A 16,605-nucleotide genomic window follows, 5' to 3' on the forward strand; every position below is an offset into this window, starting at 1 on the left:
CCCAGCTCATAGGGTAGCTGTGAGCAGGTAAAAAACTTAGCACAGTATCTGAAACATATTACAGATTTAGTACAAAGGGGTTCTTCTAATATTAATTATGTTTATATTATTAATGCACATTTTATCTCATAAATTTAAATGCTTTATAATTAAGAATACATTTTCCTAAATTTTAGCTGTATTTGGAGGAAATACAGCTACACTGACTGCCTACCCAAGCTTTAAGATCTTATAAAACTATCTAATAGTTGTTGAATAATGATTGACAATATGTTACTAAATGTATGAGGTTACACTGTATAAAAGTTCTACTCCATTTAATGGTGAATAGTAACCCTAGACTCAGTAACTATTAGTTGAAGTTCCCTTCCCCAATGCTGCCACATTTTTAATCATATGTATACCTGTGTGTGTGTGTGCATGTGCATGTGTGTGTAAGTATATGTTTATAAGGTATGGGTATATTTAATTGCCCTATCTTTTCTAGCTTCTACAGAGAGACTATACTTAAATAATAATTCTAACAACCCAATGACTTTCTAAAAAGATGGGTGTTTCTAAAATGTTCACATATGTCCCATTTCTATTCTTCCTCTAGAAACATGACATAGATGGGTCTTAGCTTGCCAAAGATATTCTGAGAAGCACCATATTTTCTGAATCTTTGCCTGCTATTGCTAAGCCCTACTATTGGGGCCAAATCTCTTAAATTTTCCATTATCTCCTGAATACTTAATACTCAATGCTGAGACAAGCCACCTATGTCTGGCTTTTTTCTCTTCCCAATCAACATAAACTACTTAAATATTATTGAATAGGTTAAAATAGTATTTGGACTCATTCAGCTTCCACCTATGAAACACCAGCTACCAATCACAGATGATATTAACCAAAAGTGAATTTGGAATGCCTCAAGAAAATCAGGATGAGAGTTAATCTCCTACTAACTTCTTAGGCATTCATAAACTAAACTAGCCCTACTAATGCTTCTCAGTGTCACTGAAGAAGCTGCATAGAAAAAAGAATTTTTTGTATAAAATCATCTGTTAGGATAAAGAAGTTTTCATAATCAGCTACATATTTTGTTTCTTGCTCCCTAGGACTTTTTTTTCTTTGCCCTCCTCCGACTTATGTCATCTTCAGCTCCCACTTATGTCATTTGCAGCTGCAGTGGAAAGCATTTGTGCTCACTATACTGCAAAGGAGGTGACCGAAATAAGCTCCCGTGAAGCATCACAGTCATTACATTGGAGCAGTTCTCTGGCTCCACGTTTCAATTCCTCCAATCTTCCTGCGAGATATTGACTTTTTCCTTTCTCTAATGTGTTGAAATATGAACATTTTAATAAGAATGGATAAGAATATGGATATTTAAAATAGGCCATCTAGGTTGTAAGAATGAATACTTTTTACATTGGACTCAGTAAAAAGTAATCATTTTGAAGAAGGGAAACATGTGGCTAGAAACCTGTTTATTTATTGTCCCTTACTTAGTATAATGTGATCTGCAGTGACCTCGAGTGCCCTTCGCAATATGTTTTCCTCATTAATATTTAGTGGTTCTGTGAAGCTGGCCTGTAACTCAGAAGTTAGGAATCATTTCTCTAATGGTTGCAGAACGTACAATCTAATACATACAAGTAGGCAGGGGAAACTACTACCAAATATTTCTAAAATCAGAATGGCAGAAAGAACACAAACGATTATAAAAGAAAATGTCACAGAAAAAACACATGACCAAGTGAAAAAAAAATGAAGAATAGTTATCAACTCTAAGAAAAAAGAAATTTTGTACAAAATTTTGAGAGAAAACTGCCATTATGAACAGTATGTAACTACAGTGATCTCAAGAAAACAAAACACAAATGGGTTGTTAACGGTTGACAATTAGAGTTACATGAATGATGTGTGAAGGCCTGAAGACGTTATTTGTTTATTAAAAGGAAGCAGTTATCCATCGTGTATATGCTTGGGTTACGAGTCCACTCCTCATCTTCTTGGTCATTTGTTTACATAGCCCACCTGTGTGGGCTTTACTATTCTAATATGGATTTGTTTTTCAGAGTCATTAAGCTCTTTATAGTATTACTCTCTCTTTGAACCTAAAATACATAGCCAAGAAAGCTTGTTTGTATTCTGTTTAGAAAGTGGGTATTTAATTAGTGCCACTTCTATAAACACACCATGTTTAAACTGATTACACTTGTTACACATCACCTCCAGCTATACCTTTAGCAACTAAATGACTCTTCCTCATCAGGTATCATTTATGTCTTGTTGGTATCAAGAGGAAATGAAATGAAGTCACACCCATTTAATTTCCCCTCAGGACTCTAAAGTTTAGTTACTAACGGTGCTTGTTTGTAATGAGGAGCATTAGAAAAAAAATGAATAATTTAATAACATTATATAAAGTGATGAAAGCACATTGTTACAGTCTGCTGTATCATGTATATACTTCTGCCCATGATGCCAGGAAAAACTGCACTAAAAGGAGGCATCAGATTTTGTTATTCTACTGTTTCTTAAAGGTATATACTAACTAAGATTTTTTTTCCTCCCATCCTACCTCCTTCTCTCTGTCCCTTCTTTCCTCCCTCCTTTCCTTCCTTCATTTCAATATTCCTGACAGGTACTAAGCACAAAACCATGCTAGAAGCCCGGAATGGAAGTGGCACTATCAAAGCCTTTCCTAGGGCAGGAGTGAAAGGCAAAGGACCTGTTAATAAAGGAAACACAGGCCTCCAAAATAAAACATTTCACTGTGAAATCTGTGATGTGCACGTCAACTCAGAAACGCAACTTAAACAGGTAAGCAGCACGTACTCTAGGAATGAAAACCAACAAGGGATAGCCTTATAAGCAGGATGTGTGTGCTTCCTTCCTTTTTATTTCTGTCTTTCTGTGCCATCTACCCATCTATTCATCCATCCCTCCATCTGCCCATCTGTTAACCCACTTATCTTCCCTTCACTGTTCTGATTTATTTATGCTTATTTTAGTTGCTTGAGGAAATACTAAAATGTAATAGATTCTAGAACCTTTCAGAAATTGTTGGCAGTGAGTTTTTACTATTCTTGTATACGAAGAGTAGGTGGAGAAGGGATATCAGCTCTTTTCTCTACCAGATTTTCCACTCAAAAGTGTTGATTTTCTTTAAAGATCAACTTGCAGTATTCCATTTTTATTTGTTTAGATATTTACGTGCTACAACTAATTTTATACTGAGCTATTCTTTTATGTGTTTTATTATATGGTGTTGTACTGTATGTTTAGATCTTGCAGCCACCTGCAAAAGGGATGACTAATCATGTTGTATTCATTTTTACTATGAATAGCCTTCCAAAGAGATCATTTATACATTGCCAGCTAAAAGTCCAGCCCTCATATTGTATTTTGTTTTATATATACGTACAATATTTTGCAGATTTTATGCACCTTAGTTATTTATCTTTAGAATTTAAGAGTTTGACATTTGACTGTACAAATGTGAGGATAAACATTAGTATGGAAATAAATTCATTCGTTCCTGGGCATCTTTGTTTATTTGCATGTAAAATTCCTTTAGACATCCCTTTCCTTTGTAAATGCTTTTCAAAAAAAAAAAACAGAGAGAGAGATGTGCGCAGTGATAAGAAGAAAAGCTAGGAAAAAAAAAAGACACTACTATTTGTTTAAAAAAGATACTAAAATAGGCCAGGCGCAGTGGCTCACGCCTGTAATCTCAGCACTTTGGGAGACTGAGGCAGGTTTATCAAGAGGTCAAGAGTTCAAGAACAGCCTGGCCAAAATGGTGAAACCCCATCTCTACTAAAAATACAAAGAACTAGCCGGGCATGGTGGCAGGCACCTGTAATCTCAGCTACTCGGGAGGCTGAGGCAGAGAATTGCTTGAACCCGGGAGGCGGAGGTTGCAGTTAGCTGAGATTGCGCCACTGCACTCCAGCCTGAGTAGCGGAGTGAGACTCCATCTCAAAAAATATATATCTATATATGGATAGCATAAAAATATATATCCTCAAGGCATCAGAATCTCAGGACAAAAGTGCATGATCTTTTATTTTTGTCTTCCTGAAACTTGCATGAAATAATGAATATCTTTCCCCAGGTTAAAGCAATATTTGTGAGAGGTTTTTGGAGATGATTTTTTTTAAAGCTGTCATTTTAAATTACTTTTAATAGCACATTAGCAGTAGAAGGCACAAAGACAGAGCTGCTGGGAAGCCCCCGAAACCTAAATACAGTCCTTACAACAAACTACAGAAGACAGCACATCCACTGGGGGTGAGTGTCATTTTGCAAGAGTCCAGCCTCTATTCCCAAATGGAATTATTGGTTTCTTGATTTGTTCTGGCATTTTGCCACCTTTAACCACAGCCCAGTACCTTTTACCTTTTTGAGTTGAGCTCAGGTTTATCATACATCATAGGGAAAAGAGAAAAACCAAACTCTTTTGAGTCAAGTAAGTAATCCCATGAAATTTGGTTTTGATGTAAGTTAGTACTTTTGGAAAGAAGGTCAGGAAAAAACAAATTCATGTGTATCTTTTTAAATATGTTTAAGAGACAAAGTATTGGTATTGTTGGTATCCTCAACAATTTTGGATTTTGAATAACAGTTTCAAAGTGTAGCTTATTTTATTTAATTATTCATTCAAGGACATTCCATAAAACCCAGGAAATATTTTGTAAGAATTTCCTCTCCCCATGACTGCAAATAAGCTTTTTATATTGCTAAGTATACTATCATAATGTCCTGACCTGGATATTTTGGTAGGACTTTAGAGGAAGGCTGTGAAACCTCCTGACATTGTAGATGAATACTGATGAACATGTATATTATTTTGTTTTGTTAGTTTGTTTCTGGTTGAAGTGACCATAGCTTTCACCAGAGCGACTCAGAGCTCAATGAAAAGTTAAGAACAACTGATCTATAATATAAGCTAAATAGTGCATTTTGAAACATTTATTCAAAATAGATCTTATTACTATTGGATGCTATTATGTGCTGCTGACACATGAAAACATAAATCAAGGAAAACTGCAATGATCTATTATGAGACCCCAGTACAAGCTGTCCTGTTAGTTTCGTAGCATTGCCCATCTTTGTTCAAATGAAGTTATTTTAATTCCTGAAACTTTGCTGAAGTTGTTTATGAGCTTAAGGATCTTTTGGGCCAAGACTATAGATTTTTCTAGATATAGGATCATTTTGTGTGCAAACAGGGACAGTTTGACTTCCTCTCTTCCTATCTGGATTCGCTTTATGTTCTTCTCTTGCCTAATTGCCCTGGCCAGGATTTCCAATACTATGTTGAATAGGAGTGAGAGAGAGGACACCTTGTGTTGTGCCGATTTTCGAGAGTAATGCTTCCAGCTTTTGCCCATACAGTATGATGTTGGCTGTGGGTTTGTCATACATGGCTCTTATTATTTTGAGATATGTTCCCTCATTACCTAGTTTATTGAGAGTTTTATCATGAAGGGGTGTTGAATTTTATTGAAAGCCTTTTCTGCATCCATTGAGATAATCATGTGTTTTTGTCTTTAGTTCTGTTTACGTGATGAATCACAATTATTGATTTGCATATGTTGAACCAACCTCTCATCCCAGAGATAAAGCCAAATTGATTGTGGTGGATAAGCTTTTTGATGTGCTGCTGGATTTGGTTTACCAGTATTTTGTTGAGTTTTGCATCGATGTTCATCAAGGATATTGGCCTGAAGTTTTGTTTTTTGTTGTGTCTCTGTCAGGTTTTGGTATCAGGATGATGCTGGCCTCATAGAATGAGTTAGAGAGAAGTTCCTCCTCAATTTTGGGAGATGAAAAAAATCTGTACAACAAGGCATGACACAAGTTTACCTATATAACAAACCTGTATATGTACCCTTGAACTTAAAATAAAAGTTTAAAAAAGTGAAGTTACTTTACTTTTCTGTAAAGACACAATTTTAGCTGCATTGGGAGGTGAAGAATTCTGCACAGTGCTTCAGCACTAGTCATAACCTTGAATGCTGTCTCTGTCCAGCATAGATGCAGCTTTTGACAATCAAGTGAATGGTTCTTATATAAACAGAGTAGTCAAAATTGTGTTGCTATTAGTATACAAACCCTCCTTCTTCACTGTCACTATGTTACTGACTCCACAAATGGGAACATTCTCTCAGTGAGAACAGGTATTTTACTGATGTTACTAGCCAGAGAATGAACTGGCTTTGTAGAGAAGGATTGAGAAAATGTGGTTACCATTTGCACAAAGAAAAAGTGGAACGTGTCAAAATTTAGGGGAGAAAAGGTATTTGTGGTTGTTTTTTAAATTTCTCAATTGAAAGTGGAATTTTATTGTTTTTATTTATTTTGAATAGTACCTCATACAATTGGAAACATTCTCTACGTAACCCAGGTTACACACCTGGATAGTCGAATGGCATTTGACAGCATTAAAAATCTCTTTAGAAATATATGCTCTTTAATAGTTAATGTATGTGTAAAGGGTGATAACAATATTCCATATTTTCTCATGATGAATACTTTCCTCTGAAAGTATAATTTTCAACAAACATAAAATAAAATAAGGTTGCTGAGTACTTTTCTGGAGAACTTTTCAAGCATTCCTGGTTGGCCATTTTCAGGTATCCTCCAACTCTTCCAAAGGGAAAATGTTCTATACTTCCCATTTTCTTTGTTGTCAGTTCACAAGTGTGAAGCTTTTTTCTTTAGAGTTGTTTACTGCTATATTTTAAAAGCTCCCTGCCATTTTGGGTTTTAAGTGCAAATTCCAAAACTGTTGTTCTTTTACAATATTTTTCCTCCTTTGCAGGTAAAATTAGTATTTTCAAAAGAACCTTCAAAGCCATTGGCTCCACGAATTCTACCAAATCCTCTAGCAGCTGCAGCAGCCGCAGCAGCAGTGGCAGTGAGTTCCCCCTTCAGTCTTCGAACTGCTCCAGCAGCAACACTGTTCCAGACTTCTGCGCTTCCTCCAGCACTCCTGCGGCCAGCTCCTGGACCCATTCGGACGGCCCACACGCCTGTGCTGTTTGCTCCTTACTAAATTCCAAATAGGAGTAACTGTACTGCAATAATTTTTCAAAAAACAAAAAACAAAACAAACAAAAGAGAACTATGCAGTGTTTATTTATAGTTTAAAGTATATCTGAAGAGCCAGGACTTTTGATAGTGAATTGAAAAGGTTATAAAAACGGGGGGGGAGGTTTGGGGGTGGGAGGGAGGGAGTGGTATTTTCTCCAAATTAAAGCATTCCTCTTGAACGTTGATTGTTTTAGAAGTGATCTCCAGCATTGATTTGTAGTGGTATCTAGAACTTCTGAAGCCTCTGTGACTGTGCTTTTGGGCACCTATTTCCCTCTGCATTGTCTTTCCTGCTTTATGAAACAACTATACATTGTCTAAGGGCATTAACTGGTTCCAATGTATATAAAATAATTTACTCTGTAGATTAAAATCATACAAAAAAGGAAAAAAACAAAAACAAAAGCAACACTGTGAATAGTACTACCCGTGCTGGTCCTCTTGCTATGACAGCAATTACTGGGTATTTATCCCAACAAAAGTAGATACAGTAGATGTCTTGTAAAAACAATAGTGCTGTGTCTCAATCTATGCCACTAGGTTTTAAAGAATTGCAAAGGTAGAATGAACAACTATTTCATACTAATAAGCAGTCAAAAAATAAACATACACCAGATGGTGTCATGGAGGTCTCCCTGGTCAGCATTCTCCCCTCCTATATAGCTTGAAGATATAACAGGGCTAAGGTTAGAGATGGGGGAGGCATTAATAAAGGTGATGTCTTACAAAGTAGTAACTTCCCACCCTGAAGATATATTGCTGGAAACAGGGAAGTGTTTATAATGAACTTGTGTCCGAAAACAGATAAACCCATGCATCATGGGTGTAAGAAAGAAATCAGTACAACTCTTCTGTTTCAAGGATGAAGGATCATAACCTAGAATGATAATGCAAAGTAAAGATCTTTCATTTAGTACATATCCAGTAAAAACAGAGAATGTTGCATCTCTGCAGTATCCCCTTTATATCATACCAGTAGGGTTGTTTCTTAGGCAAAGGTTTCTGCTTTAAGTATGATGGTAGAATTAAGCATTAGCTATTTTTATGGGTTTTTCTTGTTTTTTAGATTTCCTGCTGACATGATATAAACGATTCATATATATTTAAATGTTAATAACAACAGGAAAATGAATCTGAGTTAATTGCACATCAGTGACATAGTGTTAAAAAATATTGGTAAGTTCCACTCGACAATTATTTCTCCAGTGGAGTTGTGAAATACTGACGGCCTTTGATATTCACCATCAGGCTGAAAGAAGTTGATGTTTTACCTTTAAAACAAGATTTATCAGGGGTATATATAAATATATGTATATTGTATATATGTTAGAAAGATTAAGAGAATAAGTTATAAAAAGAAAAAATCTATATAAAATAATTATATAACCATCCAGTGTTACATGTTATCATTAAATTGGTAACAAATGGCATAAAAATAGCTGTGCCTTTAATTTGTGATAAAGGCTATTTGCTTTTTGCCATAGAAAGCTGACATATACCTATCAAAATGGTGGGGTTTGATGCAGCCAGTCTGTTGCATTAATAGGAACAATGACACTCAAACTTAGAATAATGACAAAACATACATGATTTAGGTTTAGAAAAAAAACTATTTTTGAAAAGGTTTTGTAAAGAGTATTTAAAAATTTAGGGAAGGATTGGGTGTGGCTTTCCTGAAACTGCTCGCAAAGTGTTGTAACCCTTGGAGAGGTATAAAGAATGAAGAGGAAACCATTTGAGACATAGGTATTTAGTATTTATCATTTTATATTTAAGAAACACCCATAGCGTGCTTGGTGCTCAACATTAAACATGGTTTTTTGGAGTTCTTCTCCACCATCTAGCTACAGAAATTTGTCATATAAATGAATCTTTAAAGCAGTTGGTTTTATATATCTTTTGTTAACCAACCAAAACAAAAACAAAAAAAAAGAAAGAAAGAAGGAAGGAAGGAAAAATGGAAGGAAGGAAGGAAGGAAAGAGGAAGGGGAAGGGAAGGAAAGGAAGGAAAGAAGAAAGGAAGATAATGTGTCCCATCACTATTCTGGTAGAAAGAATTTCAAACCATGCTTCTCTGGTTAAATATATTGATTAGCATTAAAATTTGTTTTGAAAGTATCTGGTGATTTTGCATTTACCAGCATCTCTATTCTCTAGTTTTAGCAAGTGCTTCCTTTTTCACCTACAGACCCTGGTAGTTCAGCCAGGTGGATAGTTGCCCATAAGTCTGTTGTTTGGGGCTCTGTCTGTATCCCATGTGACCAGCTTCTAACCATTTTGAACTTTAGTTTCCTTTTTCTACTATGTCAAATATTTTGATTTTCCATAATCATACTGAGTCCCTATCCAACAATCTTTACAACTGATACAGCCTCACTTTCTGTTAGAGAACTTCGTGTTAATTAATGCAGTCTCACTAAAACATGCTTTTGCTGTTCTTCCCCATTTTCACCAAAGTGAATGAGCCAGTCCACTAGAAATCAGGGCCTATGGGATACACAGTGTCCTGGGTCTCAAGGCATTACTCTCTTTAATGATTTGCTGGGAACAAACAAATTAGCCATATTTTCTCCATCAGCCATATGAGAAATCTCAGAAATACCTGGATCCCTTCTGCCTCACTTCGCTATGGAACCATTTTTGTTTAAATGGTCTTTTAAATTGGAGTTGTAAGCATCAGTTGTCTTTTATTCACTACCTAATAAAGGATGAAGCCTAACCACAGAACTTACAGTGGATTCTCTGTGAGTTGTTTCCCCCACACTCCATGTATTTACCAATACCAGATTAACATCCGTTATAGTTCAGGCTGACATAAAACTGTATTCTTTTCCCTTAGGAAACTTTTTTCATGAATAAAGATCCACAATTTGGATTGGTCAGCAGTGTGCTGTGAAAATCCCTGAGGGTGGTCTGACTTTATGGTTATACATTCCTTCCCATGCATCACACCATGGCAAGGAAAGTGATAGAGAAAGCAGCTCTGATTCATTTGAAACAAATATAAATGCATTGCAGAAGCCAAATGCCTCTGGAAAAAGCATTGTTGCACCTCAACCAGATCATCCAGACAAATGGGAAACAGTCATTGGGGAGGTACTGTATTTCTCTTATGAGAAAACAGGCGATTACACATGATAAATTGCTCCTCTCACTGGACCTAAACTTTGAAGAGTACTTGTTTTATTCACATAAGCAAACATACTTAGCTTTTGGCAATTTATATCACCCCTGCCTCATTAGAAAGGATTTCTGTCTTTAGGTACTGTTGGGCTTCTCCTGATCTATTGCAGTAATTCACTGCCATTATCATCAGAGATGAAATTTGGTTTTTCTAAAGGTGCTACACATTTTGTTGCCAAGAAACTAGTTAGCAAAGGAGTATTTATATGTATTTGAAAATTAAAAGAGCAGGTAATCATAAAAGACTAAGAATTAAAAGACAGCAGAAGTTTCAAAATAGAATCAAAGTGGCTGTGCCTGTTTGAGTTTCTAAGGCACAAACCAACACATAGTAGACATGAACAATAAATATCACTAATTACAATTAAATTTTAAATTAATATCTTTGTCTTTGTACCAGTATAATGTTTCAATTGTTCTGAAGAAATCAGATCACAAAGCTAAAAGATAACTGAAGTGGTATATAGGCCTGTTTCTTTAGATCTGAACTGAAGTAGAAAATTACCTTTCTATACATTAGCATGGATGACATTGTATTAATAGCTTTGTTCACCCCAAAGCAGCATAAAGTGGTGGGAAAAGCAATGAGGAGCCTTAGAGTAGCCAGAGTCTATTGTAGACTTTGTCCCTGACCAACAGGGTAACTTAAATAGTCAACTAATGCCTTGCCCTTAATTTCTTCATCAGTAAAATGGATGACGGTGATTAATAGCTAAGCTGGTTTAATATATCAGCACTAGAGGGGCATTGCTTTTATCCTCTCAGGAATAAAAATTCTTTATTCGAGCGACCAATGCAGCTACTCACATACTTGCATATGTCCAGAAAAACATTCTGTATTCTTTTCCATCCTGAGTGTAAACCACATTGTACGTCATTCATATGCTCAACCAGAATGTACATTTCACCAACATTGGAGTAGTTGCTAATTCACTCAGTATTCACTTAGTATGACTGCACTTATGGCAACATCATGTAAGTTATGCTACTTCTATTTTCCCAGTCAAGAATGTAATAAATTCTGAACAAAACCAACCCTGAAAAAGGCAACAGACAGTTGGCAGTGGGGGTGTGGAAGGGAAAAACAATTTAAACACATCACCCTTATTTCTTTTGTTGCACTTTCTCTCTTCAACAGGAAGGGGTCCCGACTAAGCCATAGCTAATTCTGTCCTGCGTTTGCATGTATTTTAACTAATGGTTGCCTTATTAAGACCATTTCTTCCACAGACAAGTATATCAGTTACGCACTCTTGTCATTGTTACAGGAATTATTTAAACTGAGTCCCAACAGTGAAAGTTTAACCTGACTTTTGCTGATTTTTTTCCTTCTACATGGGGAGATTTATCTTTGGAGCATCTCTTGTGTTTTTGTACGGTTTGCTTCAGTAACTAGAGAGGCTACTATCAGGAAGTGAAATGGATCATTTCTATGGTAGGTCTCCATTGCCTACATAGTATTTCTGAGAGTGGTATCAGGGTGTCCAATGAAAGATGGATATGTTGACATGTCATGCTCATGTGGCCTAAAGGTTGTTACTGCCAGGAATGGACTTACAACTTACCAGAATGTGAATGGTGACAAAAGGCAGGTTCTACTCTGGAAAAATATCATATGTGTTATTTTATTAGAAGTTCATGTACGTCATGAAGAGTCACAGAGTTTAAAGAATTCTCTGGTTGGGTCATCAGTGTTCAGATGTCAAGGGACTGAACATTATCTTCAATGTGAGGGTCTTCTCTTTCCTTTTCTCAGTGATGGAAACTCGTCCTTCCTAGGTGGCTAAGTTGACTGTAGGAACTGCTAAAATGTATTTGTCAAATGAAGTAAAATCTGACTATGAATATGTATGATCAGGTACAGTATCTTAGAGTTTGGTTAAGTTAACTAAGACAGCAGATAATGGGGTCATGTTATTTTCAGACTGGCAGATCATCTCTAAAGGCAATTTTTAAAGATTAGTGCAAAATGATTTGTGAGCAAAGAAGTATAATTAAAAATAAGTAATAGTACAGCGACGAGTTCTAAGGTTAATGCGTATATACACACACACACATACAGAATTGTAAAAAATATGAGTCTTAGTACCTGTCATTCTTTTACAAAGCCATGGTAAAATCATTTTATTTTCAATGATTAGGTTGGTTTTACTTTAAGAAAAGGAACTCCAATTTCACACTTGGGAATCTTAATCATTTTGGGGCATTAATCATTTTAGGGCATTGGAGGGGCTGGGAAGCAGATATAATGTTAAGGTATTACGCACTCTAGCAAGACTATTATGCTAACAGTTTGGGTTGGGTAATACAATTGTATCATTTCGCATCAGCTACTGACGTTGAGTATAGAATTTGAACCCTTATAAAATCTTCCTCAAATCCAGGTAGTGTGCAGGACATGGTATAACAAGCCTACGGAAAATTAGCAGAGACAGCCTTGATTGGAAACCCAGATTGTATTTTTGCCAGTACAACAAATATTATTTTTAAAGTCTCTCAGTAATAGGATTGTTCAACATAAATCTATTGAGAAACAATGATGTCAGAGAGTTTTGAAGCTATAGTGAAGTGTGTTAAATTTTATTAGCCAAAATAATGACGTGGGTTTTATTGGATGTTTGTCAACCCAACTTAACACACATTGTTATATAATTTCAGTATAGGACCCTAGGGCTAGGGGCAACTAATATTGGATGAAGACCATTCGTGAGACGCTTTATGTCTCTTATGATGTTATGCTAACATTAGTAGAGATGAAAAAGAAATTAAGTTCGTGAGATCCTGGAAAGTTTAACTTTCATCAAATAGTCAAGAAAAATTCCATTTTATGGCATCTGGTTTTTAAATGGATTACAGAAAGATGTGTGGAAGTACTGGATATTGGCGAAAAAGCCTTGTGGCCAAGGGATCTGGGCACAAGATCGAGCATCACAGAACAGTGAGCACAGTTGTTGGCTTCACTACCAATCATCTATGAGGAAACTGGGCCAGTTCACTTGACATTTTGATGATTCTCTCTGATAAAAATAGGGATAATGACTGATTACAGAAATGTGCTTTTAAAAAAGCTGAATTTAGTAAAAGCAAGTCATTTGCTACTCAAAATAGCTCCAAAATCTAAGCCATATTTCTATAAATTTCATAAAGTTGTTTTAAAATGCGACTTTTAGTTACAGTGTTTATATTACTACATATTTAAGATGGAACTGACCTGATGCTAAAGCTACATCATTTGTAGCTATATTAGCTTTCTCTGTTGTCCTGAAAAAAGGTTGCAGTGTTTTTAAAAATATAGTTTTTAATCTACACATGGAGCTATATGCAAAGAACATTGTTTCTTTGGGGAATATTTTTAGTCATAGTTTCTTACATTTATTTTATCAGCAAAAATCTTATGTCAGTTTCAACTAAGGTCTCCTAACTTAACTTTAGTGAATAGTTTCTTCTAATAATATTTAATTCACTGAAATTTTACAACAAATTTTAAATTGACTACTAAGAGTGGTCAGTCGGGGAAAATTTAGTGTTATCCAATGTACGATGAAATATTCAGCTCTCACAAAAACTGGATGTTTGGCTATTTTAAAATGGCTGTTCTTCACAATAAAACTACATACAGACACTGTCGAATAAATTGAGTGACAAGTATGTCTATTTACTAACATGAGCCAATTTGAACTTTAGTTTTGAGATCTAAAAATATCTTAATCCACATGCATTTAGTGACTATAAATTGAAGGCAGTGTTCCTTTGACAACCAAGCTTATTGAAAACTTTGGCATTAATGTTCACAAACATCAGCACTATTTTGAAATTAAAAATAGACTATGGTTTGCTCTACATGTTTGTGACCCTGCAAAAAATAAAGGAAAAATATTCACGTGATTTTTCTCCTCTTATATTCTTATGGCTTAAAAAATATAACCAGGCTTTTATCTAACATCAATCTCTTGGCAAAGGATCATATAAGGTTTTACCTTCTAACAAGAATACCTCATTTGAAAGAGCATTACTACAAGCATTGCAGAGAGGTACAGTTGACATGGTGAATTTGATTTTACAAAAACTAACAAAGCTGAGGGGGCGGGCAAAGCATTGACTTAACTATAATCACTAGTCACACCAATGTGAGATTCCGAATCTTTGGTCAGCCACAGTGATGCCACCTTGGCATCAAACTTGCCTATTCCATCTTTATCAATGCATCTGGAAGTCTGACTTGAGTACCAGAAGCCAAAACGCTCAGAATGCTAATTTGTGCCACCTTAATGGCCCATGTGTTCAGTAAATAAATTTGCTTTTTACATCTTGTCAAATTTTACCGAATAAACCTTTCATCAGAGGTTCTATATATCCCCAGGCAGGCTTGGAAACTTGAGATAGGATTTTATTGTGTTTTATATTATGATAGTTGAATGATGTTTCTATATCTTATTGTTATATTTGTTTTCATTAAAAACCCAAAGAACTACCCTCTGTATACCAGTAAAGTACTATTTTTTCTTGAAAAAGTAATAATAATAATAATAATAATAATTAAGGCAATTCACAGTGTTTTATGCCAGTCTTCTGTTTTAAGTCATGTGATAACATCTCCCCAAACATCAATTTCTCACGCTACATGATATGTGATAAAGTCCCCCATATGCCAATAATTTCCCCCACTATAAAATGAAGCTGCTTTCAGTATTATTGACTCAGAAATGTAAAATATAGCACAGTTTATCTTGTCTGTGGTCCTGTACTAAGTTAAACTTGCAGCTGTGAACAAATTAATATTTATTTTTATCAGGAATTCTTTAAGATGAACTTTTCAGGTTTAGTAAAAGAAAGACACTAGTGATATTTTTATGGATGAAAGCTCTCTGGTTCCTTCAGCAGCTCTAGGAACATCCTTAGCCATTATATCGTCTCTCTTTGACAATATCAAAATTGCCCAGGTAAATGTAACATTGCCAGTGGTGTCAGGACATTGGTCTGTTTACGTCCTCATTCTTCACTTGGTTTGTGGAATCAAAATGGTTGCTTATTTTCCGCTCTTCTGTAGATAATCCATAGGCAATGTATTCAATTTGGTAAACATTTTTTTTCATCTTGATTTAAGTTTGAAGGCTCTAAGGAAGAGGAATATTAGAACAAATTATGTATTCTATATGTTCTACTCCACTTGTTTGTAATATACTCCTGTTCTGAGAGTTATGGTAAATCTATATAACATGACTGTTCCAAGTGCCAAGTGAGAATTGTAGTGACTCACAGAACACATGTCTCATGACTATTTATCAAAAGAAATGTGTTGATTGAAGAAAAAAAGTAAAATATTTTATTTTCATTCAGTTCTGAATGATGCTTGTTCCATTACCCCTTCTTTCTCCCTTGTTAAACGAGGTAAACGTTTTCATACTTAAACTGACCACTTAGAGCATTTCAGTTTAATATAAGGCAGAAAAATAATGTTACCCATAACTTTGAATCGCTATGGTTGGCCTTTGCTAAAATAAAATTTTAGGGACGACAAGAGGTTGCAAGATGGTAGTCCATGTTTCCATAGGGCTGAAATTTTTTATTTTAGTTCCCAAACAGCTTTGAAAAATGTGTTTTTAAAATGAGAATTTCTATAATTTATTTTCTTTCTGCTACTAAAGACACTGCTAGACTGATTAAGCCTGGTGGATAGAGAAAATCCAAACTTGAACCTTTGGAAAAATCGTTTATCAACATTTAAAATTCTATAAGCTCATAAAAACATGTTAACGCCAACATGTGGAAAAGAAAATGTGCTGCAATAAGTTCTCATTCATGTTCAAGAACAACAGGAAATGAAAAGTATGTGCACCAACTAAGGTTTTCTTTCACACTCTCTTAATATACAATGAATAATATACCAAAAATGAAAGGCTACAAATGGTATCATATTGAAATTCAAAGACATGAATATTCAGAAAAAACTATTGTAAAAAAATTATTATCCGTACAGTATGTATTTGCTGCCAAATTGAAAATTGTCATTGCTAAGTTTTTTTAGTCTATTCTGACAGGTCAAAATAATTTATCAGGCTCATTAAGTAACAAGTTTAATTATATTTCAACTCAGAGGAGATGAACATGAAAGATATCAGTAGCATTTCTCTATGCCTATCATTTATTTCCACAACCACATTTAAATCAATGTGAATCTTACATAAGTGAATAATAAAAGTTAGACCTTTTGATTTAATAATGATGCAACACAACTGTTCTCCTTGTATGCATTATAAAATGGAAAGTGGGATTGAATATTCTGCCTAATGCTACATGCTCACATCAATGTGCAACTGCAAAATTTTCCAG

General features: G+C 35.2%; 1 protein-coding gene across 6 annotated transcripts in view; it reads left to right on the forward strand.

The window, feature by feature from the left end:
• The window catches only part of ZNF385D (zinc finger protein 385D), a 971,783-nt gene extending 964,583 nt beyond the window's left edge, over positions 1-7,200 (forward strand). For all 6 annotated transcript variants that reach the window (XM_032162305.2, XM_032162308.2, XM_058442417.1 and 3 more), the window contains 3 exons: positions 2,633-2,811; positions 4,183-4,284; positions 6,821-7,200. In XM_032162305.2, coding sequence (XP_032018196.1) covers positions 2,633-2,811; positions 4,183-4,284; positions 6,821-7,054 — 515 coding nt within the window. In that variant the 3' untranslated portion in view covers positions 7,055-7,200. The remainder of the gene's footprint in view (positions 1-2,632; positions 2,812-4,182; positions 4,285-6,820) is intronic.
• Positions 7,201-16,605: the final 9,405 nt, after the last annotated feature.

This window comes from Hylobates moloch, unplaced genomic scaffold (genome assembly GCF_009828535.3).
Source record: "Hylobates moloch isolate HMO894 unplaced genomic scaffold, HMol_V3 SCAFFOLD_8, whole genome shotgun sequence".
Classification (NCBI taxonomy): Eukaryota; Metazoa; Chordata; class Mammalia; order Primates; family Hylobatidae; genus Hylobates; species Hylobates moloch.